The 25,952-nt window shown below is 49.5% G+C and overlaps 2 protein-coding genes across 9 annotated transcripts; both read left to right on the top strand.

Annotated features, from left to right (window-relative positions):
* Positions 1–616: 616 nt before the first annotated feature.
* On the top strand, positions 617–16,173 carry eif4g1a (eukaryotic translation initiation factor 4 gamma, 1a). 7 transcript variants are annotated; one of them, XM_061295229.1, is made up of 31 exons: positions 617–1,069; positions 3,166–3,288; positions 3,381–3,467; positions 3,965–3,997; positions 5,466–5,639; positions 5,719–5,818; positions 7,643–7,698; positions 8,026–8,118; positions 8,256–8,331; positions 8,410–9,285; positions 9,495–9,583; positions 9,717–9,885; positions 10,076–10,209; positions 10,405–10,524; positions 10,645–11,049; positions 11,164–11,310; positions 11,373–11,606; positions 11,684–11,788; positions 11,911–12,207; positions 12,318–12,426; positions 12,499–12,595; positions 12,676–13,022; positions 13,112–13,227; positions 13,316–13,488; positions 13,548–13,673; positions 13,859–13,940; positions 14,034–14,132; positions 14,249–14,389; positions 14,473–14,554; positions 14,629–14,766; positions 15,038–16,173. In XM_061295229.1, the coding sequence occupies exons 2-31, from the start codon at positions 3,214–3,216 to the stop codon at positions 15,223–15,225; spliced, it is 4,968 nt and encodes a 1,655-aa protein (XP_061151213.1). In that variant the 5' UTR covers positions 617–1,069; positions 3,166–3,213; the 3' UTR covers positions 15,226–16,173. The 7 variants fall into 7 exon arrangements, with proteins under 7 accessions (XP_061151213.1, XP_061151212.1, XP_061151210.1 ...); XM_061295228.1 differs by having other exon boundaries at positions 7,643–7,794; XM_061295226.1 differs by having other exon boundaries at positions 7,643–7,836; positions 12,318–12,423.
* A 5,489-nt stretch (positions 16,174–21,662) lies between these two features.
* fam131aa (family with sequence similarity 131 member Aa) lies at positions 21,663–25,312 on the top strand. Of its 2 annotated transcripts, none has more exons than XM_061295393.1 (5): positions 21,663–21,910; positions 22,671–22,782; positions 22,934–23,110; positions 24,426–24,569; positions 24,682–25,312. In XM_061295393.1, exons 2-5 carry the CDS (start codon positions 22,692–22,694, stop codon positions 25,017–25,019), a joined length of 750 nt encoding a protein of 249 aa, XP_061151377.1. In that variant the 5' UTR covers positions 21,663–21,910; positions 22,671–22,691; the 3' UTR covers positions 25,020–25,312. The 2 variants fall into 2 exon arrangements, with proteins under 2 accessions (XP_061151377.1, XP_061151378.1); XM_061295394.1 differs by lacking the exon at positions 21,663–21,910 and adding an exon at positions 22,002–22,598.
* The last annotated feature ends 640 nt before the right edge of the window (positions 25,313–25,952 follow it).

Here is a 25,952-nt window from a genome sequence, read left to right as displayed (position 1 = left end):
GCTTGCGGGTAGAATTTACACAAACGTGAAACACTAAGTTTCATGTGAAACATGCAAATTGCATGTGCATTCAAATTTGAAGAGATCAATTCAAGTTCCCCTGCGGACGGGGTTGTGGATTGTGAATATCACTTTATTAACACAGATTATAAACATTGGGAAAGTTTGTATATACCATTGGCCATCAATGTTTTATAGCATCTTTTTTTCCCATATGTACCCACTTTTGTATTAGGAAACTTACTTTAAAAAAAAATGCTTTACGTCGACAGGACATGTCTATTTTGCAGACACAAAATAGAACCGTAGACGAATGATCCATATTGTACATCCTCTCCGACCAAAGGGCTTCAATGACGTGAAATAAATGTCAGAAAAGTTACAGTCCTGTGCTTTGGATCGTTCAGGAAGCAAAACAGGGACTCATTACCCGCCTAAACAAACTAAAATATGATTATTTGACTCTTAATGTGGTGCATGTGACACTTGATAATATATTTTTTATTGATAAATTTTATTTTGTTGTTGACCGGCGTTGTGGGGCGGAACGTTACCGTTGTGCGTTCTGCAATCAGACCCCGCGCATTTACCCGGAAGTGATCCAAGCAGCTAGGCGGCGCACGCACCCGGCTAGCAGAGCACGGTGGCACCGGCTTCCTCGGCAGGCACGCAACGTCGCGCACTATGGCGTCGCTCTGAGTTCACTCACACGCCAGTTGTGTACATACCTTACCGGCAATCCGTCACCATCGACGCCTTGATAATGGACCTCCGGTCCAGGGGCTATTTTCGGGGCCATCGGAATCATCAATAGTACTCGTCAAGGACGAAATTGCTTGATTTTTGTCAGCACTCTCCCTGTTGCACGCCCCGGGATTTCATCAAGTGACAGAGCCGGTTAGCCGCAGCTAGCTCGCTAAATCAGTTGCCGAAGAAGGGCATCTCGGTTTGTGTTGGACCTAAAAAAGTCAAGACACCGGGCAGTGACAATACCGCGAATCCCGGAGAGGACCCGACGAGAGGCCGACTCCCGGGTTGCAATTCAGCCGCGCCTTCACACGTTATCTTGGTAAGAATTCCGTTCGAGGTGAAACAGTCGGCCGACCGGCCGGGCTTCATTTTGTCTGTACCCGCGTTCCATCAAGGCCCCATGCCGGCTGTCAACCCGCCGTGGATTTTCGATCTCAGCCGACAAAGCTAGGAAATAAACTGCTCGTTGGAAAAGGTCCAAATGTGTGTTGTTTTTTACGTGGTTGTCTTGGAGCGCTCGATGGATGTGCGGGCGGATTGCGGGGCGCTTTTGAGCTAATCGCGACCACCATTAGCCAGCCGCATTACAGCCACGGGTTTCTCCTTGCTAATCTTCAGATGGTTGCCACCCTTTGGGATCTACGCCATCTACTTTCGCTCTTTTCCAACGCCCAAACAACGATGTCTCGCCACTTTTGATGTCAACCCGCTTGTTGGGATTAAGGTGCTCACTCGAAATTGTCTTTTTGAATGAAGATGATTTGTTTGACTCGAAAAAGAAACTAAATCGAATCGCCTCGGATTCAGAGTGCCCATAGAGTCGGCGGCCGGGGCCTGCAATGAGATCCACTTGACACAGTTGCGGCGCTTACGTTGACCCACCATCGTTGCAGTCAATGTCGACGGTTGGAGCACTTTTTCGGATTGCGGCTCGTTTCGGTGTTGCCAAAGAACAATACGAGGTCCGGGGAGCACTTTTTGGCCATATAACGCGGGACACCACGACCGGCCCACGTAGCATAAAAATATCTCTTGACAGTGGGACACGTATCATTAGCCGGGCTGCTACTTTCTCCTCCTGGTTTCATCATCGGCCCATTCTCCCCGGCAGCTCGCCGAATTTCAGTCTTAACTCCTCCGTGGGCTTCCTTCAACTCTGGGTTTGCTCGAGATACCGAAGAACCGAGTGAGGATTAACCGCGAGTTTTCTTGAAAAGAGCATGGCGCTGGCTAATGCTAACGTCAGTCGCCGTGTTAGTTAGCAAGACGGTTCCAGAAGTAACATCGCAAACTACGTTCGTGTTCAAAGATCACATTTATTTTAATGACACCAACGGGTCGTTGTGATGATTGATTTGGGATGTTTTTAAGCTCGGGCCATCGAGGCTAAAACTGAGCTTTGACCTCAGGTGTCCATTTTCTCCCATTTCTCCCTCACCGCTCGTGACATAACAATTTCAACTTCAGAGTCCACTTAGCAAATAATACGACAATTATTGTCAAGTAGTGTGTGTCGACATCAGTGGTTGCGTTTTATTCAGTTCAAGTTGCGTGCATTTGAACATTGACTTTGTGGTTTCCACACTTGATTTGTAGTTGACAAAAAATGCAATTGCTGATTGTCCAAGTTTTTAATCAACTTCAACTATGCTGTGTCTCTTGACATTTCATGAATGTATTACAAAAGTAAATCGATAAAACCACGGATTTTCTTTCTATGTACTCAGTGGGGTGGTTTTGTGTTTCTGGCTTCCTAAAAGCAATTATTTCCAGGATGTTTGGCGGATTGAACAAAATGTGCCAATTGTCAAGCCATTTTGTTCACCAGATTTAAAGACATAGTTAATCTTTTGGACAAACATGTGGGAGGTTGATCGGCATGAAAAGCTTGTGGATGCCATTGCTGAACCATTTAGAAGAATATCGTAACAGATTTTTTTTTTTTTAATCTTCTATATTACAATTGTGGAATAATGAGGTTTTTTTTCCAAGGTCCTTTTCCCATCTTTTTTTTTTAGATCATGCTTGCGCTCAAATAAAGGCAAGGCAGGAGAGAGTTTATCGACTTAAATTAGCCTTGTTAATTTACTAAGCACTCTGACTTGCGGTTTTAAGAGTTCACTGTGAGTATGGCCCAAAATGAAGTGAAAACTCAACGACTGACTCAAGTACTCATCCCATGGCCCGCAAAAGCCATGCAAGTTAAAGTGAGACAAAAAGAGGAGATGGTGGCAACGTTATCATGGGCGAAAACACTGACCACACCCTCATTTGCTGTCAAACTAGATGGTGCTGTTTGCATTCTCTGATGATTTATGAACTTTATCAACCTGACAGTAATGCTGCAAATGGCTACCAAGAATTGTCTTTTTCACTCGTTTAATTTTGACCCCTCCTCTGTCTCTTTCTCTACAGGTTGGCAACACACCGCCACCCTAATGCAGAACCATAAAAGAACGTGAAATGAATAAACCACCGCAGCCTATACCGGGACCCACCTCTGTCCCAAACCCCGCCCCCTCCCCCGGATTGACGCAGGTGAGTGACCCCAACGCGAGTCGGTGTTGTGCGGTCACGTATTTGCATGACAAAGCTTCCCTTTATTTTTGTTGTCTTCTCTCTCCCCCAAGGCCGCCTACGGACCCGGGCAGCCCCAGTCTCTTGTTTTCGCCGCACCTTCACCCCCTCAGATGAACTCGGCTCCCCAGCAGAGACAGGTATGGTCCGTTGCGTGCCGTTATTAGAAAGCATTCCGGTCTTTTTCCAATTTGGAAAGTTGGGAGTTTAAGGGAACATAATTAACAGAAATTCTATTTGGCGCTTAGAAATCGTTCTGGATAGTAACCTCAACTGTCCTTTGGACATTTTTACTTGCCTTGTGTTGAGACGAAAATAAATGAATGGAATCACTCTCTTGCACGTGGGCAAGGAGAGATTAATTCTGCATGGATGTCTGCTTATGACAAAATGTACGTAAGGTCCATTTTCATTGAATGAGCCCAAGTTCCCACAGAGAGTTTCCAACCCTTCCCAAATTGCCCATCTTAACTTTCCATGGGAATTGAATGGCAAATTTCCATCCCTTTCTTTGCAAGTCAACTTGTCGTCGACTTGAGCCAAACTAGTTTGTGTGTGTCGTTGCGCGCGTGCCGTTGCTTATTTCTCTGGCCGTGCGTGATCTTGACTTCTTTCCTGTGTTCTGCTGTTCTCCCAGTTTGCCGCAGGGTCCCGTACGTTACACCAACAGGTACTAACTCCGCCCGCACAGTCCCATCCTGCCTCCCCGGTGTCGCCGTAGCGCATGTTATTGGCCACTGAGACGAGAATGCTTTTCGTTCAAACAATAGAGACGACAAAAGCCTTCCGTTTAGGTCTCGTGTCAATTCCGGTAATTGATTTAATCCAACAGTTCTTTGAGACTGTAAGCGTGGGACGTTGAGCATTCATGTCAAACACTCCCCCCCCCCCCCCCCCCCCCAAGTGACAGCAGTCCCGTCGTATGTCGCAATTTTACCCGCTAACAAGCCCGGTGCTTTTGATATTTAAAAATTCAAGTAGACTTTGCACGACGCCTACGCTAGAACACCTTGATAAGCACGACTTTTCCTTTTCGACACAATTAACAGCCACAGGACAAAGACTTGGACTGCTGGTGGCTTTGTTTGTGGAATGCGAATGCGCGGCATGAATGATATTGTCGCGGCACGAGCCCGTTTCCAGCATCCCAAAGACGACCGCGTGTTTTGGAATGGCGCGCCGAAGGCGTTAAAGCAGCACAACGGTCGAGTTCCATTCTGTGGACAAGTCAAGAGCAATTTTTGGAGCAAAAAAAAAAAATGACATTTTGCCTCCGCTCAAATAGGTTTGCGTTGCGAACGTTCTCGTACTTTCCACGATACCACCAGACAGTGTGCGAATTTTGTCCTCGTTCAATGTTGCCGCCCTCATCAGCATGATTCAAAAGTTTGCATGAGTCATTAACATCCTGAAGTCGCGTTAGCCTCGCCTCCTTCCGCCTGCATGCGCCTCTTCACTTCAAAATGGATCCCGCTCAACCTGGCGGGATCTCGCACGACTTGAGATCTCTTGGGACCTGCATGCGTAGACGCCGTTGCCAGGCTTTCTAGTACTTGGCCCCAGAGACCCGCACCTCTGCCTGACCCCCCCCCGCTCCCCCTCGTCAACGTCTCGCAGCCTCGCTGGTTCACACTGTCTCCATTTTCACGTTTATCTCACTCCCTCTCTCTTGCTTTCTGCTTGTGTGTTGTGCGGCCGAAGGGTGGATACAGAGCGCTACAGGTAACGGCATTTCTCTCCCCGCAGCCAGTGCTGAAAGTTCAAGTGCGGTGAACCCCCGTTACAACATCAATGTTATGCAGCGGCACGTCCAAAGCGAGGTCCAGTCATTGTTCAGTAGCCGGCCGAGTTGCCGCCGGCCATGTTGCGTCGTACCACGTAGAAGCCGCACGAGTTGAGCAGACTCGCAAAGTCCAATCTCGGCACGGAGTTCCCCCTTTTGAAAAGTGTTGTCGCAGGGCCGTACCCCGTGAAGCGTCCGTCATACGACAGGGGAGCACTGTACTCTCTAAATGAGCATTTGTTGTGATGTTTTCCATCCATCTCCGACCTGACCTTTGTGTGCGTAAGAGGAGCCATGCTGTCATCCTGGACGAGTAACCAATTGTTTTGCCCCCCCCACCTTTCGACGTCTTCAGGGTTATTATTCGCACCATCCTCCGATGCCCGCCAGCACGCCGAGGGTCCAACCGGGCCCTCGACCCCCCGTACCCTCCCACGTCTACCCGACGACCCCACAGATGATGATCATCCCCCAACAGCAGCTCTCGTTCGCTGGCTCCCCTCAGAGTTACTTCATGGCCTCTGGACAGGTGGGTTTTGCTCCTTCGAGTACTGGAAGCTCTGCGAAAAGCCTCTCATTGTCTCTGTGCCCTTTGTCCACGTGTGCAGTACCGACCCCCATACATGCCACCTACTCAGCAGTATCCCGTGACCAGCGGGACTGCCGGCTTCTATGCGGGAACCAGCCCTGCTGATTACTCCGGCTACGGTAAGAGACGTGAGCCCGCGGAAAAGGATCCCCTGGCTCATCCTCACTGATTCATAATCATCTGTCACGTCGAAGGAAAGCGTTTAGTTTTCGTCCGCGCCCATGTTAGCCTCACCTCATCGCTCACCGGGTTGGCTGCATTTATTTATTTATTTTTTTGTCCGGCTGATCCGTGTTGAATCTCTTTGGGAGGGCAGAACACTGGTTGGTGCATGCGTTGTGGCTTTTTTGTTCCGCTTTTGGCCTGTGTTCTATCTATCTGTAGTTTCGGCTCACAGGTTCCATGAAATGCTTCAAGACCACCACCCAAAAAAGAATAGCATGTTCAGTTTTTTGGAATGAAATTTCACAACTCTGAAAGTTTCTAGTGCATTTTTGGTTTACAGTGAAACATGAGGCAAAACAACTCTGTTCATCATGACCGCTCTATTTTTATTTTATGTTGAGCATTTGAACTTTTCTCTTTTGAATCCAGACGAGGCAATTGAGAACCGATCTCCTTTGCAATGCCAACCTGGCTGCAGACAGCAGAGCAAACAAAACAAATAAAAGCAATTCTCCAAAAACTGTCGCATGCTAGATAGTTACTGTGCATCATGCACGAGATGACATTCAAAAGCTCCCAGGATCTCAACACGCACTCCAAAGAGAGAGCCAATCCTCCTTTCATGGGACCTGTTTAACACCCGGCCGGCTTCCTCTGAATCCTCTCGATAACTCATTCTGCATCTGTCTCTTCCTGTCCTCTTTCCTTCCTTCCTTCCTTCCTTCCTCCCTCCCTCCCTCTCCCATTCCTCGCTCCTCCTCCTTTTGCCGCGTTGGTTCAGAGCCCTCTCTTGCTGCGAGGGAGAGGCGGGGTGGCGGGGGGAGAGGCGGCGGCCGAGAGAACGGCCGTCTCTCTCTCCACGGTGCTCCTCTCACCTCCCAGCGCTACCCCGGTGAGTAGTGTGCGTGCGTGCGTGCGTGCGCGCGTGCGTTGTCGGCCAGCCAGCTTCAGCGGCGCCTCTCGTCTCCGCTCTTGTCGTTGTGTTTCACTTTTTAGTGGACCTGCATGCGCGCTGCTGAAGCCTGTTGTGTTGTTGAAATACACACTTTGAGTTGGGCGTATCCGACTTTGCGGAGGGATTCCAGGATGCGCCTGACTACTTGTCATACTTTTTTTTTTTTTTTTTTTTTGCTCTTGTCCAACAAGGAGCTGAGACCCAAAGTTCACAGCAGGTGTTTGACCCTCAAATTGACCACCCACGTCCGTTTGATGTCTTTGTTTAACTTGCTGATACAACCTGACGATGGTCAGTGGCCGCCGTCCCTCAAGAGCATCCTGTTATAAGGGGAGGGAAGCTCGAGCACGTCCAAATGTCCACAGCACCTTGAAGCAAGTTCTTAAATAACAAACCTGAACCAGGACCTCAATGAGTCACTTCATGGTTCAAACACCTCTTGTCACTTTGCTTGCTCAGCTTCTTGTTTAATTTTTGGGAGGGGGAATGATAGAAATACAAATACGGCAAGATAACGGCTCAGTGCAATCGTTCAGAGACAGCAATGTATGTATTCGTATCGGTTGTCAGGTTCAGCAACGGCGAGAATTCTATTTCCCGAAAGCGACAATGCGAATCTGAAAAAAAACCCGAGTATATTTCCATAAAACCCGACGGATGCGCTTGTTTTGACGGACTTCACTTGAATGAGCAATTGCAATGACTTTTTGTTCCCCAAGTTTGGGTTTGGTCCTGTCTTCTAAAAAGCAAACAGTTTGAAAGAAGCATGTCTTGTGCTCATTGTTGACCTTTTTTCTTGTTGTTGTCAAATTCCAATTTGCAGCAGCAGCATACTACCCGGCTCAGCCGCCGTACTCTGCGTCTGTCCAGCCCGCACAGGTCATTATCAACTCTGCCCAGCAACAGCAACCAGCCCCCCCTCCTCAGCAGCCTCCGGCACCGACACAAGGCCCACCAAAGAGGGAACGTAAACCGGTAGTGTGTCCCAACAAAAGGGCAGCGGACCTCTTGTCTGAGGTCACTAACTGAATGGAGAGCAAATCTATTGTTTGTTCAATGTGGAACTTTCCCCTTTAAATTCCAAATGACAAAAGTTGAGGGGGGAAAAAAAAGAAAAAAACAACTCTGGTTGTCGGTCGATGTTTACGTACCATGAATGGGGGCGTATAGAAACCTAACCCACACTTTGGCCTTTCCTCATAACAGATCAGAATACGCGACCCCAACCGGGGCGGACAAGATATCACGGAGGAGATCATGTCTGGCGCAAGGTCCGCCACTACGCCGACTCCACCGCAAGTAAGAAAGCGAAACCACACAAACGAGGAACTTGAACTGCTTTCCAAGCCAGAATGACCAAAAAAAAAAACATTTCCCATGGTCTGCTGAGTTTTACCAGCCAGCTTACCTCTTGATTGTACCTTGTGTGATTGCAGGCCAACACCACAGAAGCCGGACCCGCACAGACTAACGGTGAAGTCATTCCGCCTGTTACAGCAGCCACAAGATCAGGTGTGTGCCTTTCCTCACGTCGACATTGTTCACTACCGTGACATGGTTGTATTTATTGCTCTTCATACGGACCCCCAGATGACAACCTCGAGCTGGTCGGCAACGTTGAAACCCCCCCACCACCACCTCCTCCCGCCACAAACCCCGAACCCGCGTTTGAGGCCTCACAGGAAGCAGACAACCAGAACGCGCCGGCCGCAGAATCGGAACCTGACGCCTCCGACCCGGCTCCCGAGGTGGCGACCCAACTGGCGGAGGAGCGGCCAGTTCCCTCTCTCCTCCCACCCGTTACAGCGGCCTCCTCCTGCGCGGAGGAAGTTGAAGTCCACGCTGACGTCGCTGACTCGGTCGACGCTCCCGTCTGCCCCGCTCCTTCGACGGCTCAAGAGGAGGAACCGCCGGCCGCTTCGGCCCCGTGCGAGAAAGCGCCAGAAACGCAACAAGCGGAGGAAGTGCATGAGGAAGAGGAAGAGTCCTCCGAGGTCAAAGCAGTCGAGCCTGTTGGTGAACTTGCAGAAGTCGTAGCCCCCATTGATTCGGAAACACAGGAAATGCCTACAGAGATGGCGACGGAAGCGCCTCAGTCTTCCGTCTCGCCGCAGGAGCCCGCCGCTTCGACGACTCCAAATGCCGAGCCCCAACCCGAAGCCACGCCGGCCGAACCGGCGGAGCCTCCTCTCTCCAACGGCCTCCCTCAGGATGTGGAGGAACTCGCCGAAGAAGACACTACGCCCTGCGACCAGCCGGACACTTGTCAATCTCAGGAATCTGAACCTGTGGCTAAAACTGCAGTGCCGGTCGTGGAGGAGATGGAGCTCGAGGAGAAGGAGAAGGAGGTGCTGCTGGTGGCGGCGGCGGCGGAAGAGAAAAATAAGGAAGCTGTCAAGGTGGCAAAAAGTGAGGACGTCCCTCCTGTCGCTGTAAACTCTCCTACAGAGGAATTTACTATGCAAGGTAAGCTCGCCCATGATCGCATACAAAGAACAAAGAAGATATTCTGCAATAGAGACCGTTAAAAAAACACACTTGGGGGAAATTTTAGTTGTACTGAAGTGCTCTTGTGCTGTAAGAACACAGAAAGGAGAAGAAAAAAAAACAGCGATACTGCCAGGGAAGGTCGGGTGCTGCATCAAACACTTGCTAATCTCCTTCTCCTCTCGAAGCTGCTACGTCTGTGCCAAAGAAGAGGAGGAACATGAAGGAAATCAACAAGAAGGAGGCCATCGGAGACCTCCTCGATGCCTTCACAGAGGTTTGTATCAGCAGACGGCAGAAGAAAAGAAGATTGCGACACGTCGGCGTAGATGTTGTCGTTATTTCAGGCCGGCTTTTCTTTGAAAACACCGCTCGAGACAAACTGCGGGTTCTTGTTTTGTCGACCCCAGGAGCCGGATGCCAAGCCCGCCTCTGAGCCCCCGTCCACTCAGGCCGACCCCGTCCCTGTTGCTCCAGCTGAACCTCCCGCCGAGGTGATAGATGAGACCTGGGAGGAGAAAGAGGACAAGCAGAATGCAGAACCGCAATCCAGTGACAAGAAATACCAAGACAAAGAAGGTGGGCGGCGGGCAAAGTTGCACAGAGCAACAATGACCAAGCGCTGCCAGAAATGATCTGGCGTTTCTGCTCTACCAGGCTGTGACCGGATCGATCAGGATACGGCGCTCGTTTGCTTTTGAGCGCGTGTATAGCACTTGAATTTCTCCCCGCTCCCATTACATTTGTCTTCCTTCCTTCCTCACCCCAGAACACTGGAAGCCAATGAACCCCGAAGACAAAAAGCGCTACGACCGAAAGTTCCTGCTGGGCTTCCAGTACAACAGCGTCAGCATGAACAAACCCGAAGGACTGCCCGTCATCAACGACGTGGTTCTGGACAAGGTGGGCACATGAATCACGTCCACAGAGAATAAGCTGCTCTCAGCTGGAAAAAGCGGAGGCCAATCAAAGGGCTGACCCGCAATCATTTAGCTGCCGCAGAAGTGCTCTCAAAAGCCATTTTTTTCCGATATCCAAAATTCCAACTGTTCTGATCCGTTTCATTCAGGAAGGCAATAATTGCGTCCTCCCTTTCAGGTGATCAAGCCTTCGCAGCGGCCCACGGAGCCAATTCGAACGATGAACGTTGGCATGGATTTCACCCCCTCGTATTTGGGCAACCTGGGCAGCAGATCAGTCGGCGGACTGCGCGGACCCGTACGTGTTGTTCCTATTTGCGCGTTCGAACGACTCTAGAGAACAAAGGAGGCGGATTCGCTCGTCAAAAGTAAATGAGTATGTAATGCTGTGGCTCTCCCTCCTTCTTTCCCGCCTTAGCCCCCCGGGCCACGGCGTTCCCAGCAGGGTCAGCGGAAAGAGCCACGGAAAATCATCACCAGCATGTCACTCAACGACGACGTGCAGCTCAACAAAGCGGAGAAAGCCTGGAAGCCCTCGACCAAGAAGAGCAGCCGCGGCCGTGGCGAGGAGGAACCGGCGGCGACTACCGACGAAGAGCTCACCCCCGCACAGGCCCAAACGCAAGAGATCTTGAAGCGACTGCGCAGTATCCTCAACAAACTGACGCCGCAGAAGTTCCAGGACCTGATGAATCAGGTGAAGGAGCTGAGCATCGACACGGAGGAAAGGCTGAAGGGCGCCATCGACCTCATCTTTGAGAAAGCCATCTCAGAGCCCAGCTTCTCCGTGGCCTATGCCAACATGTGCCGCTGCCTTTCGGGGGTAAGTGGCGCTGCCATTCGGGCGTTTGGGGTCTCTTAGGGTCTCTTACGACTCTTAGGGTCGTAAGTTATCCAATAAGGTGGACTCAACCTCTGAAAATTGTCTTGTCTTCAGTTGAAAGTCCCCGCCACAGACAAACCAGGATTTATGGTCACCTTCCACAAACTGCTGGTCAACCGCTGCCAGAAAGAGTTTGAAAAGGACCAGGATGACGACGTGTTCTTTGAGAAAAAGCAGAAAGAGATGGAGGCCGCCAAAGAGGTAGGTCCCCAACTCGCCGGCCGCCCAGCCGCATGTTGACCCGCTTTGCGCCGTACCCCCAGGAGGATCGTGAGCGCTTGCGCCTGGAGCTCGAGGAGGGCCGAGACAAGGCCAGGCGGCGCTCGTTGGGCAACATCAAGTTCATCGGGGAACTTTTCAAGTTCAAGATGCTAACGGAAGCCATCATGCACGACTGTGTGGTCAAACTACTGAAGAATCACGACGAAGAGTCTCTGGAGTGTCTGTGCAGGCTGCTCTCCACCATTGGCAAAGACCTGGACTTTGAGAAAGCCAAGGTTTCAGATCTTAACCCTGAATTCCATGACTGTTGGGCTGGATCCATGACTGAATTGTTTCTCTTTGTCCAACTCAGCCTCTTATGGATCAGTATTTCCATCAAATGGGAAAGATCATCAAAGAGAAGAAAACATCATCCCGAATCCGCTTTGTGATGCAAGATGTCTTGGACCTCAGACGGGTAAATGTTCCGTGTTATTTTCCGCAGAGGCATTCGTCTCAAGTGGACCAACCCCAGGCCTCGTCCGGGAATTCGAAACGAGAGAAAGGCATTCATGAAGCTTTCTAACCTTCCTCCGTCAGTGTAACTGGGTGCCCCGTCGAGGAGACCAGGGTCCTAAAACCATCGAGCAGATCCACAAGGACGCAGAGATGGAAGAGCACAGGGAGCAGATCAAAGTCCAGCAGCAGCTCATGTCCAAAAAGGACACAGGTGGAGGAGGAGGAGGCGGCGGTGGCGGCAGGATGGGTGGAGGCATGGGCGGCCGGGGTCCTCACACGCAGGGAGGCGGTCGGGGCAGCCAACCCCAGGATGAGGGCTGGAACACGGTGCCCATCACCAAGAGGCCCTACGACACCGCCCGCCTCAAGATCACAAAGGTAAGGCTCCTCAAGTTCACTTTGCATGACACGGTCCCGTCCGAATGTTGAACTCTCTCTCTCACTCTGTCTCGCTCATCTTTTCATTTTGTCTCGTGCTTCTCATGCAGCTCGACAATCCGGACCTCAACAATCAGCGGTTGGCTCCGTTAGGCAAAAGCTGGGGCAAAGGTAGCAGCGGAGGAACGGGAGTCAAAACCGTAACTGGAGACCAAGGTAGTAGTCCCTCTCCACGCAAAATGTCTTTTGGACTGTGGCCATTTTAAACGTGTCCTGTCCCTCCCGATTTAGACTCTGGTCGGCCGACGACCAGCACCGTGAACCGCTTCGGTGCCCTGCAGCAGTCCAGCTCCTTGTCCTCCGACTCGGATCGTAGAGCTCCACAGAGGTCTGCAGTGTTCTCAGTATCTTAGCTTCGTTTGTATGCACCTGGAAAGTGCGCTTACTTACCTTGGCCGAAATCGGCAGGCCGAGCTCCAGCCGTGAGCGAGGCGGCGACAGAGAGCGGGCGGATCGGGACCGAGATCGATTCGACCGCTTTGACCGCGACGACAGAAGCAGTCGAAGCCAAATCACCAAGCGGAGCTTCAGCAGAGAAACGGAGGAGCGCGGCGGGAGGGCCGGCGAGAACAAGCCTACCAACGAGCCCGTGCGCCGCGTGGCCAGCATGACGGACAGCCGGGACCGGGGCAGCCGGGACCGGGGCAGCCGGGACCGGGGCAGCCGGGACCGGGGCAGCCGGGACCGGGGCAGCCGGGACCGGGGCAGCAGAGATGGACGAAGCCCGGACATAGGCCCGAGCAAAGACCTTCCGGGTACAAGCAAGGCCAAATGTTAACTTTTACAAGCGTTTCAAAGTAGAGCGTACGATTTTATTCCTTTTTTCTTCTGGCCTCGTTTTTAGCGAAGCGCGAGAGTGCACCCGCTCCTTCTCTTCCTAAACCGGCATTGACAGAAGAGGAGCTTGAGAAGAAGTCCACGGCCATCATCGAAGAGTACCTCAACATCAACGATTTGACGGTACGAGCGGCGCCATTGCGCCCGCCCGCCCGACCCACCGTGCGGCTCTAACACCTCTCTCTGCCTTTGTCTTCCTCCGGCGCTGTAGGAGGCGCTGCAATGCGTGAGCGAGCTCAACAGCAGCGCCTTGCTCTACGTGTTTGTGCGGCAGGGCGTGGAGGCCACGCTAGAACGCAGCAGCAGCGCTCGCGAGCACATGGGCACCTTGCTACACAAACTCACCAGTTCGGGGACCATGCCCGTTGCGCAGTATTTCAAAGGGTGAGCTCAGCCATGCTCGCCGGCCCAACTCCGAGTCGCTCATGCTTGTGTCGTCGCAGACTCCTCGAGATCCTGGAGATCGCCGAAGACATGGCCATAGACATACCTCACATCTGGCTCTACCTGGCTGAAATCATCACCCCCATGCTCCTTGAAGGCGGCATCCCGATGGGACAGCTCTTCGGGTGAGCTGAGGCGGGAAAAAAAAAATGGGTTAACCGTTTCGTTTCACACATTCGTAGACGAGCAATTCGAAAGAGCACGACACCCACTTTGAAGATGTTGCCTTCGCTTTCCACGCGTCACACGAAACAAACAGAAATGCAGCGCAAAGCTCGATGGACAGTGTCTTAATTGCTCCTTCCTCCAGGGAGATCGCCAAGCCGCTCTTGCCCCTGGGGAAGGCCGACGTGCTGCTCGTGCAAATCCTCCACTCGCTCTGCAAAGGGATGGTACGTTCCGCGATCACCGCCGCCTTCGTCATGTCGCAAGAGACCCCCCACGCTGATTTTTGAGTCTTTCCGTGTCCGCCTTTTGGACGCTAGACTCGCGGTAAGGTCGGCAGCCTTTGGAAAGAGGCAGGACTGAACTGGAGCGACTTCCTGGCCAAGGACGAAGACGTCGACAAGTTTGTCACAGAGCAGGTGCGTTACGGAAGCTCAGGGTGGGATTTGTTCACGTGTTCCTCTTCAGATGGTGCTCAATGAAGACAGACCAGGCCCAATTGATTGAAGCCCATTTTTGCTTTTCTTTCTTTCAGAAAGTGGAATTCACAACAGGCAAGGCGCAGGAGTCCAAGGAGAGCACTAAAAATTTGCTGAGTGGGGACGCGCTCAGGCAAGAGTTGGACCGCCTCCTTCGCGACAAGGCCAGCGACCAGCGGATCAAAGACTGGGTGGAGGTGCCCGCTCGCTTCTTTTGGGCGCCAAGACAAATAAAAGAATGAACAGCATGCACAGGCTAAAATCGACCTCCTCCTTTCAGGCCAACCTGGATAAGCAGCAGAGCTCCTCCAACCATTTTGCACGTGCGCTCATGACCGCCGTGTGCCAGTTGGCCATCATCGGTAAGTCGGCTGCCGTTTCAGCGTCGCCTTTCGCTCGGAAGTTGCCTTCTTTCAATGGCGGGTGTCTTCCTCAGGAGACCCGTACAAGGTGGACGTGCCGCTGATCCACAACAGAGCCGTCCTGCTGCAGGGCTTCCTGAGCGACGAGCAGAAGGAGCTGCAGGCGCTCTACGCCCTGCAGGCACTCATGGTGCAAATGGAGCAACCTGCAAGTGAGTCTTGCGCTCGCTCGATGGCTTGATAATACGCCCGATTTGAAGGGGGCGTTCCACAAGTCTCCATTCCAGGCCCACTCCAGCTGTTAGAGTGGTGGTCACTCCAACGTATTTTGCAAGAACCACACGGGAGACAATTAAGTCTTTTCGGGCAGCTGCAGGCGGAGAGTCAAATTTGAACAATTCCAGATCTGATTTCTCGTTTTTTTTTTTTTTTTTAATTCTTCAATTTTGATGTGGCACTTGACATAAACATGTACCTTCGCAGACCTCCTGCGTATGTTCTTTGACACGCTGTACGACGCCGACGTCATCAAGGAGGATGCCTTCTACAAGTGGGAGTCCAGCAAAGACGCGGCGGAGCAAAACGGCAAAGGCGTGGCCCTCAAGTCCGCCACTGCCTTCTTCAGTTGGCTGCGCGAGCCCGACCCTGAGGAACAGTTGGACAAGGACTGAATGAAACGCTGCCGCCGCCGGCCGCCCACCGTTGGCCCGAACGGCGAGTAGGTAGCGACTCGAGGGACGATCTTGCCGACGAGGCAGACTCCAAATCAAAATCCTCAATGAGGAAAAATATCTTTATTTTTTTGTTGTTGTTGTTGAGGGATGGACTCAGAAAACAATCGGTTCTCTCCTCCCTTCCGCCTCTCTTCCTTCAATGTTCCCCACTCACTGACCTGCTCTCCTCGTGAAATAAACTTGACAAGTAATTCAGCAGGATGGCTCATGCAGGTTGTGACATATTCCCGCCACATCACCACACTGCAGACCTTTTTTTTTTTTTTTTTTCCTTTTTTGGACCGATCACTGAGATGATTGTCAGTAGTGGTTCTTCACGCAGCATAACAGAAGTATGTTTCTAAAAAGCAACATCACCTTGTTGGCTGGCTTCCTCCCCTCTGCCCCCCCCCCCCCCCCCCCCGCCTTTTTTTTTTATTCATGCTGGGATTTTAAGAGGACGGGCAAATGCGGTGTGATCACAATGCTTCCTCGCCATCACGTCGACTGACTCTTGGTCTCTGTTAGCTCTGCTGCAGAGGGACACTTCACCACCCAATCGCCATTAAAACTTGAAATCTATAGAAATTGACTTGACGCGTTATAGAAAGGTAAAGCAGAAAATATCCGGAAGCCTTTTTCTACATCAAGTGGGAAACTCCTTTCTGGAGCATTCTGTAAATATATACTAATTGAAAACATTTTTTTTTTGTTTTGTGGTTATTTTTGAAATAATGCAGTTGTCCGGATGCAGAGAGGTGCTTTAGATAATTCTTTGATTAGTTTTATTGGAATTTTGTAAATATCTTTTTTTTTTGCTTTCTTTATTTAAGAAATTTTGGCTTCTTTTGCATCGGAAACTGGAAAGATGAGGAACATTGCAAATAAAGGACTTATTAAGTTGCAGTCAAGAATATTTTTTCTGACCCGGAACACTTCAAAGTCTGCTTTATTGTCAATTTCTTCACATGCCAAGACACACAAAGGTGCGGAAGGTAATTCATGTGTCACGGTTGCTTTGACGTCGTATATTAACAAGATTATCTTTGCAGTTTAAGTAGCTGTTGTATATTTTCAAGATTGAGAGTTGTATCATTCATATTTGAGAAAAAATAGAATATTTTGTAACTTCACAAGTTGTATATACTTTGAAAAAGTTGAACTTGTGTCAAATTGATCATATAATGACATTCCTTTATCACATGACATCAAATTAATTTCTGTAAATGTCCTGAAAACACAAACATCAAATGTGAAACCTTTCACTTATCTCGATAAAACGTCACATAACCGACCTTAGCATGTCATGTGATCAATTATAATTTAGCACATTTAGAAAATTACATTTATATGATTCAATCACAAAAGTTATAGTATTGAAATGTCCATATACTACCGTAAAATGTAAAAAAAACAAAAATCAAGTTTATTACATAACACAGTTGATTGCACTTAGTCTGCGAAAATATATAAATGCCCTCATGTGGGGGGGGGGGGGGGTCAAAAGAGGGGGTACCATAGGGGCGGGGTGTGCCACCGCCTTTGTAGATAATTGCATGATTGTGTATTGTGCTAAAAGAATGTCCCGCACGGCTACCGTAGCTGGGACGAAGAAGCTGCTCTCGCTCCCCGGATGTAACGCAACCAAGTGATATATTTTGTTCTCTGAATCCTCGTGTGAGTTTATTAAACTGCTGTCCTCTGAACGTATGGTGCTTGCTTCGACGCACATAACGACATGGTGTCAGAAGACGTCTCGGACCTGCCCTCTGTGTATTGAGTGGTGTTTTTTTTCTTCGCCGTGCTCCGAAGTGCGAGGGGAATTGAGTGAAGGCTGACTATGGCGGAAGGATTTCGCAGGCCAGACCCTCTTGTTTTTGAAGGAGACGTTGCCGAGAATTGGCGTATTTTTGAAAGTGAATATGACATTTTTATCGAGGCTGCACACGCGGATAAGCCTGCCAAGACAAAAGCGTACATCCTCCTCAACCTTGCAGGAGCAGAAGCCATTGAACGGGAGCGTTCATTTGTATACGCTGCGGAAGTTAGAGCGCCAGGAGAAAATGGAGCCGTTATGGTCCCGGCCGAGTCTCGGGAAGACCCCACGTGTCTCAAGCGAAAATTTCGAGAAATGTGCAATCCACAACACAACAAGACGATGGAAAGGCACAAGTTTCACACTCGAAATCAGAAGCAAGGTGAGACTATTGAATCTTTCATCAGTGATTTGAAGATAAAAGCAAAGAGTTGCCACTTTGCAGAGCTCACGGACGAATTGATTTGTGATAGAATCGTGTGTGGCATCAACAACGACAGTATAAGAAAGGCTCTGCTACGCGATAGTGACTTGACCCTCGCTAAGGCAATTTCTATCTGCCGTATTTATGAAATGACCGAGGAAAACACAAAAGCATTAACTCTGCGAGTAAACCCTGTGGATGCGCTACAACAAAGCTCCAATAGAGGACTGTACAGGTCAAGAAATAAGAAAGCAAATCAATATGATTCAAAGAACATCACTACTTGCAATCATTGTGGAGGCAGCCACCCAGCGCAAAGGGATAGATGTCCAGCGTTTGGCTTGAAATGTCACAAATGTGGAAAGATGAATCATTTCAAGGATTGCTGCAAGTCAAAGCCAGCGTATCACAACACAGAAAGAAAGAGTTTCACAAAGAAAAGCTCCACTAGAAGACCAGTGTATCACGTGAAGGTCGAGCAAGAGAAAGAATACACCGCTGATGATGATACATACTATGTAGATGGAATTTCTGTGGACACTATCAATGCACATATGAAAAATAGAGATGAAGGGTTTGTCACTCTGCATGTGCACGGGAAACCCATCGAAATGAAGATTGACACCGGAGCGAAATGTAATGTAATGGCTAAGGACATGTTTGTACAACTCTCTGAGGGGAACATTATTCCCTGTGGCAAGTCTACAAATCTAGTGGCTTATGGCGGCAGCAAGATCGAAACTGCAGGTCTTGTCTCACTGTCATGCTACTTGGATGAACAGCAACACACGCTACCCTTCTTCCTCGTGGAGCGTGATGTTATTCCACTTTTGGGATTTCGTGCATGTATGCGTCTCGGACTTGTCACATTCAGCCCTCACGTCCACCAGGTCGGCACGGAGACTATTACAGACTTTGTCAAAAATATCAAAGAGAAATACAAAGATGTGTTCAGCGATGAATTAGGAGAACTGCCAATCACCTACTCCATGGTAGTAGATCCAGCTGTACGGCCAGTCGTGCGTCCAGCGCACCGTGTCCCCTTGGCGATGCAGGCCCGCGTTAAAGCTGAACTTGATAACATGACAAGCAAAGGAGTCATCTGCCCCGTCTCTGAGCCCACGGACTGGGTTTCATCGATGGTAGCAGCACACAAGAAAGACAAAGAAGAGATACGACTGTGCATCAACCCAAAAGACTTGAACAATGCTTTAAAGAGACCCCACTATCCGATGCGTAGTGTGGAAGACGTAGCCAGCAAAATGTCAGGTGCCACCCTGTTTTCGGTGCTTGATGCCAAGAACTCCTTTTGGCAAATAAAGCTAGATCAAAAGTCATCCATGTTGACAACATTCAGCACACCTTTTGGGCGCTACCGATTTCTCCGCATGCCATTTGGCATCAACTCAGCAAGTGAAGTTTTCCAAAGCTCAATGGAACAACTGTTTGCCGGTTACCCATGTGCTGTCATAGTCGACGACATCATTGTGGGAGGTCGCGATGCTGCAGAACATGATGCTAATCTGAAGAAAATATTGGATCGTGCACAAGAGATCAAACTTAGACTCAACTCTCAAAAGTGCAAGTTTCGGCTCGACCAAGTCTGCTATGTTGGTCACATATTCACAAAAGAAGGTCTGAAAGCCGATCCAACGAAAACAGAAGCCATCACGGAGATGCCGGTCCCGCAAGATGCCCTAGCTGTGCAACGATTCCTGGGCATGGTGAACTACTTGGGGAAGTTTATCCCAAATCTCAGCGACATTGCAGCACCACTCAGGCAGCTCACTCACAAAGACGCTGCATGGTGCTGGCTCCCCCAACACCAACAGGCATTTGAGGAATTGAAGTCATGTCTATCCAGCTCACCTGTCCTTTCTTATTTTGATGTAGGGAAACCTGTGATGCTAACATGTGATGCATCCCGTTATGGGTTGGGTGCAGCATGTTTACAAGATGGAAAGCCAATTGCGTATGCATCTCGCACATTGTCAGATACAGAAACCCGTTATGCGCAAATTGAAAAAGAACTCCTTGCTGTTGTTTTTGCATGCACTAAGTTTAAGGACTACATCTATGGCAAGCACACCGTCATTGAAACAGACCACCAACCTCTGGTCACTATACTGAAGAAGCCGATCCTCACAGCTCCAGCTCGTCTGCAGAGGATGCTACTTCGTCTACAAGCTTTTGACATCACCTTGGTTTATAAAAAGGGCAAGCAAATGTACCTTTCCGACACCCTGTCAAGAGCCCCAAGCGGTAAAGTTTCTGAATTATCTAGTGCTCGCAGCTCGTTTGAAGTCATGTCAGTCAGTTTTATCTCGACAGCCAGGCTTGAAGAGCTGAGAACACACACTGCCAGTGACCAAGTGCTTCAAACTCTTAGCAATGTGATCCAGAATGGATGGCCTAACAAAGAACGTCAGGCACCGCTCTCTGTCCGCCCATACTTTCCATACAGAGACGAGTTGGTAGTGGAAGAAGGTATTGTTGTTAAAGGACACAGACCTGTCATACCGATCTCACTGCAACAAGAGTACATCCAAATTATGCATAGAGGTCACCCAGGCCTTGAATCAACTAAATGTAGAGCCAGAAGTACAGTGTTTTGGCCCAACATGAACACGGACATCACAAAAGTACTACTGTCTTGTGCTGTATGCAATAGCACACGACCACACCAGCAAAAGGAACCGCTGAAAGCTCATCCTGTCCCTACCCTGCCATGGTCTACGGTCGCAACGGACATTTTTGAATGGCATGGTCAACAGTATTCAGTCCTTGTTGACTCTTACTCGGGATGGTTCGAAATTGATCTGCTTCGTGATTTGTCTTCAGCTACAGTGATAAAAAAGCTAAAGAGACATTTTTCTGTTCATGGAGCACCCCATGCACTGATTTCTGATAATGGCAGACAATACACTAGCCAACGATTCCGCGACTTTTCCAAACAGTGGGACATTACGCACGTTACCAGCAGTCCCGGATACCCGCAGTCGAATGGATTAGCCGAGCGTGCCGTCCGCAGTGCCAAACAGCTCATGGAAAAGTCACACCGAGATGGAACGGATGTTTTTCTCAACCTGCTCAACCTCAGGAACATTCCTCGAGACAACACGCTTGGATCACCTGCACAGCGTCTCATGTCTCGCCAGACACGTTCTACCTTTCCTGTCAACAACACTCTGCTTGTGCCTACAATGAAGGATGCAGGACAAGTTTCTACTCAGCTTCAAAGGAAAAGACTTGTTCAAAAGCAGTACTATGATGCAACAAGTTGCCCTCTGGTGCCACTTGTGAGAGGACAAATTGTCCGGTTACAGACTGCAGAGGGATATGACCGCCTCGGGAAAGTGGTTCAGGCTTGCAAAGAGCCGCGCTCCTACATCGTTGAATCCAACGGAGGCATCTACAGGAGGAATCGCCGTCACATCCTTCCTGTTGCTGAACCAACCCCACCTTTGCACGCCGACTCTGACCATCACTCTCAACCACCGGTTCCGAGTCCGCCGGACCCTCTTCTATCCAGTCCACATGCCCGACCGTCTCACTTCTCTCAACCATCTGCTCACTACTCCACCAATGAGCAATCGACAACATCTCCAGCTGATGTGCCCACCCGAGTGTCACACAATTGTTCTGCTTATGTGACTCGCTCAGGTCGGATTTCTAAGCCGAATCCGAAGTACAAGGATTGAACTGCATGTTTGTTAGTTGCGTTTTGAAAAAAAAAAGTTAAGCTCTAAGGTTGTTTACATACTTGTTATTATTACCAAGTGTACCTTCGTGCATTTCCAAGAGGAATAATTTGTTAATTCAGTAAGTTTTATGCTGCCAGTTTTACGCAGAATTGTTTATTGATAGACTGTCATGTCACATTTGTATATTACAGTTTTTTAGTTAACAATATTTTTTATAGAGGCAATGTTCTAGAAGGAGAGGATGTAGATAATTGCATGATTGTGTATTGTGCTAAAAGAATGTCCCGCACGGCTACCGTAGCTGGGACGAAGAAGCTGCTCTCGCTCCCCGGATGTAACGCAACCAAGTGATATATTTTGTTCTCTGAATCCTCGTGTGAGTTTATTAAACTGCTGTCCTCTGAACGTATGGTGCTTGCTTCGACGCACATAACGACAGCCTTGATGACGCTCGTCATATCGGCAGACATTCAGCAACCAGCCGAGCGATCCATGGTACCCCCTCTTCATTCTCCTTTTCCTCCTTTCGTGGCTGACGTTGGACGCCGGCGTGGTTGAGGATGCTCGGCTCGGTGGCGTCGGGGGCGTCGGCGTGACAGCACGCGAGGACCGACGTGCTTTCTCCTCCCTTGGAATCTGTTGATCGTCGCTGGGTCGGACGCCGCTCCGCGCTTTTAGGATGAGCGATGTGATTTACAGGTAGGTGGCCAAAACGGCGTGTGTGGGGCGGGCTGCGGGTCGTGTGGGGGGCGGGGGGGTCAGGCGCTCCATCCCCGCGGCCCCCCGCTTTGTTTTTGCCACGTAACTGCATCGTTTGCAGGCCCTGACGTCACGCGTGTGCAGTGCTGCGGTACTTGAACGCACCGTTTGTTCACATCCGAGCCGCCCCTGCGAGGAGGGCTGCTCAGGGCGGCTCTCGCTCGAGCCCACTTGTTGGTCAACCGCGTGAGCAGCGTGCGTCACTTTATTAGGTCCACCCATTGTCTGACAGTCATGCTCTCTCTTTTATTTGAAAGATTCCTGGTTGCGCTGCATCATGAGAGCTTCTACTGTCTCGTGTTGATTGGTCGCTATCCACTTGAAGTGGATTTAGTATGGAGAACTCCACGAGCGCGTCCCACTATGCATGATGTGCTCTCGGTGGCACTAATGGGGATTTGCAACTGCACGCTGGGCCTGAGCTGCTTACAACTCGCCATATGCTTGACCCCACCTCCCTGCACTCTGACCTTTGGGCAACCATTTGGCTAGCTTAACAATGTAGGCCAGGGCCAAAGCTTAGAAAGCACACGGGCCAGCCTGTTGCGGTTGTTAGTTTGACCGAGGCGTGCATGCCATGAGCTAGAGCTCCAGGAGTAGCAAAAGGAGGTAGCAGGAGGACCAAGAGGTGAGAAAGTCTCTGTTTTTCTTTTTTTAAATTTTATTTCCCGTGACAACGATCCACTGTTGTGACTTGCAGGTGAAATTCGAGAAGAGTGACATGATTCCAAAGTCAGGCAAATCTTCGGCGGACTCGCGGAAAAGTGTGGGCATCCATGAGTTTGCAGCGCTAGCTAGATCCTCCTTGAATGGTAAATCACCTCCAATTTTTCATCTTAAAATCTAATAATAGGTTTTGTGATCAATTTGATTTGGATGGGACTCCAAATCGATACAATGGTGCTCTTTAAAGTTGAGAGTTTGACACTCAACATGAGTTGTAAGGCAGCTGTCGCCACACAGGCATCTCTCAGGCGGTGAGGGACCATGTGACCAAGCCCACCTCGCTGGCCCAGGGCCGGGTGGCCCACCTCATCGAGTGGAAAGGTTGGCCCAAACCCGCCAACCCCCCCCAGGCCGCACACTTCAGCTCCTACTGCCACCTGAGCGAAGGCGAGAAGGAGGCTCGCTTCGCTGCAGGTACGACGCACACACACACACACACACACACACACACACACACACACAAACTGCAAACAGCCTTTCATTCAGGTGGCTTTGTATTTTGCATAATTTTCATGTGAAAGTCGAGATGAGCTCTTCTATGATGTGTAGGAAAAATCAGCTTTTCTTTTCCCATGTCTATTCAAATGTCCTTAAATGAATTGCAATGTTCTTCATATTTGCCTTTTTTTTTTTTAGGTATCCCAAATTGATGCACCATATCATTTATTTGAAAAAAAAAAAAGGATTGTAAATACAAGCCTTTCCATATGTTGTAAAAAATAGAAGAGCCTAAATCTAATATTTGTAATTAAAAAGCATCTCGTGCACTATTTTATTCATTCATCATCATTCACAGCATTCTCGTTAATTGTGTTCAAATTAGAATACCGTAATTTTCGGACTATAAGTCGCACCGGAGTATAAGTCGCACCAGCCATAAAATGCCCAAAAAAGTGAGAAAAAACATATATATGTATATAAGTCGCTCCTGAGTATAAGTCGCCCCCCCACCCAAATTATGAAAAAAACCGCGACTTATAGTCCAAACATTACGGTACATCATTTGGAATTTTATTTGAAAGTTTAACATATTTTCATTTGTAATTATGGATATTGCATGACATGCATGAAGTATGTCACCAAATATTTGACGCAAAAATATATTGTCGTTGCCGATGCAGTTCGAGCTCCATTAAGATGCTGCAAGTAGCTTCCTCCTGCATCTTTTGACTTGGTCGGGTTTAGCGGCAGCATCATGTGGCACCTCCGACCTTTTTGTCAGGCACCTAATCCCCTTATCGTCTCCTGGGAGCGGATCGGCAGGTCTCGGTGGCGAGCAGATGGCGGCGGCGGCGGCTGGCCCTGCCACAACCACTTGTTGTTTGACTGTGACTCATCCTCGTCGCCATCCTCGGCGGTGACTGAGCCAAGGCACTCCTTTTATCCGAGTCAAAAGGCATCCCGCTTGATATCGGGGTCCGCCTAATGCGGTTCCCACTTCATTAAATTTCATACAAAAATATTTGCATGTTTTAAAATACAATATTGGGAGAGTTTTCAATTTGAAAGTGGGTCAGTAGGTCCCTTCGACTGCGCTTAGAACGAAAATAGGCCACAAAGACTCGACTGTTGTTCTTTCAATCGATTTGGAATTATTAACACAAACCTGTGTCCAAGTGAATTTTTAACAAAAATGTGTCAATTTGTCCAAATGGGTCCATTTTGAAGCGGGTCACTTTGACCCGCAGTGGGTCTAAACTCCACCAATTTGATTGCTCCCCCCTCCAAGGCGTGGCCGAGCAGTTTGCCATCGCCGAGGCCAAGCTGCGAGCGTGGGCGTCGGTAGACGAGGACGACGCGGACGAGGAAGACTCCAACGACGAAGACGCCAAAGCGGGCTCTCACGCCGACTTCCTTCCTCGGAGCACAGCAGGTACCCCGCCAACCCCGACCCCAAAGCACTTCCACATCACTGACCAAAGACCCCCTTCCCCATCTCTTCCATCCACCCACGTAGGTTTTCTGACTATCTCCTCCTCCCTTAGACTCCGTTACGTGCGATCCTACCTCCTGCCCAGCTCGGATCCGGCGTGAAGGCATTTTCCAGGAGGAAGGCAACGGCGGCGAGGTGTGCGTCCACCGCAAACCTGAGCGGAGGCCAGGCCGTTTCGATTCCTGCTACTCGACCTCGCACTCGGAATCTCCCGGAGAGGAGGACGAGGAGGAAGAAGATGAGGTGTTCCAGGAAGCCCGGGCGTGGAGCTGCGACCGCTTCCCGTTGGACCGGGCCTCCTCCTCCGGGGTGGCGTCCCTGGATGAGGAGGACCAAGAGAACCAGGAGCAAGGAGGAGACAAGCTGGAGGATAAAGAGTATTTGATGTGATGTGTGGTCCATGGTGGATATGACGTCATGTGTTCTGCTTTGCCTTGTGTCCTCCTTCTTCTTCACCCCCTCCTCCTCTTCAAGTCTATTTTCAGTCCAAAAGCTCCACTGGAGAACTGCGAGCGGAATGTAACGCTGTCCGTTTTGTACAAAGTTTTGGTGTCAGGTGTTACTATGGTGTCATTTTTCTATGGAATATTTTGTAGTGTCGTCTTTTATCGGGGTTCATGCTGAGTCACGTGGATGTTGATACTGAATGTTCTTGCACACGTCAAAATACAAGGTGACTTTTTCTGGGGGAGCGTACGAGTCTTTTTTAGCGGGCAGCTTCAAACCATGTGTCAGGCCGTCATTGTTTCCAACTTTCCACGGATGCTATTGTAGGATTCTATTTGGTACTGCAGTAGTATTGAAAATGTGTTGAGGGCCTGAAAAGGAAAACAATTCTCCAGTTATGATGAAATAACGACACCAAAAAAGACCACCAAGACGGCTCCTTTTTTATTCCCAAGGTGCTTTTTGTTGCAATCAAATTGTACAAAACCATATTTGGTGTTCTCTGGAAAATAACAATGGCTGTTTGACTCTCAATGCATTGTGGCTGGCTCTATTTACATTTGCATGGATGCGGCGTGTCCGCCGGGCCATGTCAAGGGAGATATGGTGCACGAGGGATTTATTGCTCAACTAGATAGGCTGCAAATGTCACAAGACTCGTACTCATTTGCAATTCGCCCCCTGAAAAAAAAAAAAAAACTCCGAAGTGATATAACGGTATTTTGAGACAGAGTAGCAGTGGAATTACTTCCGCCCATTTTTTGGGTGAAGTCTGCGTGACTACGTCAGAGAAGGCATGTTCCTCTTGTTTCCTGGCGTGCTTAGTCAATGTCCTATTGTTTTGGAATACGGTCTTTTTTGAACGTTTAAGGCAGA

Source organism: Syngnathus typhle, linkage group LG13, assembly GCF_033458585.1.
Source record: "Syngnathus typhle isolate RoL2023-S1 ecotype Sweden linkage group LG13, RoL_Styp_1.0, whole genome shotgun sequence".
NCBI lineage: Eukaryota > Metazoa > Chordata > Actinopteri > Syngnathiformes > Syngnathidae > Syngnathus > Syngnathus typhle.
This window is presented reverse-complemented; position numbering and strand designations above follow the sequence as displayed.

What these genes read in the sequence shown, in the direction of transcription:
- eif4g1a (XM_061295223.1), top strand. Translation starts at nt 3,214, where the DNA reads ATGAATAAACCACCGCAGCCTATACCGGGACCCACCTCTGTCCCAAAC. An exon ending in AGAGGAATTTACTATGCAAG is followed by an intron (nt 9,286 to 9,494) that starts GTAAGCTCGCCC and finishes CTCCTCTCGAAG; the next exon opens with CTGCTACGTCTGTGCCAAAG. An exon ending in TGTGCCGCTGCCTTTCGGGG is followed by an intron (nt 11,050 to 11,163) that starts GTAAGTGGCGCT and finishes TCTTGTCTTCAG; the next exon opens with TTGAAAGTCCCCGCCACAGA.
- fam131aa (XM_061295393.1), top strand. Translation starts at nt 22,692, where the DNA reads ATGATTCCAAAGTCAGGCAAATCTTCGGCGGACTCGCGGAAAAGTGTG. An exon ending in GGAGGCTCGCTTCGCTGCAG is followed by an intron (nt 23,111 to 24,425) that starts GTACGACGCACA and finishes CCCCCCTCCAAG; the next exon opens with GCGTGGCCGAGCAGTTTGCC. An exon ending in CCTTCCTCGGAGCACAGCAG is followed by an intron (nt 24,570 to 24,681) that starts GTACCCCGCCAA and finishes CTCCTCCCTTAG; the next exon opens with ACTCCGTTACGTGCGATCCT.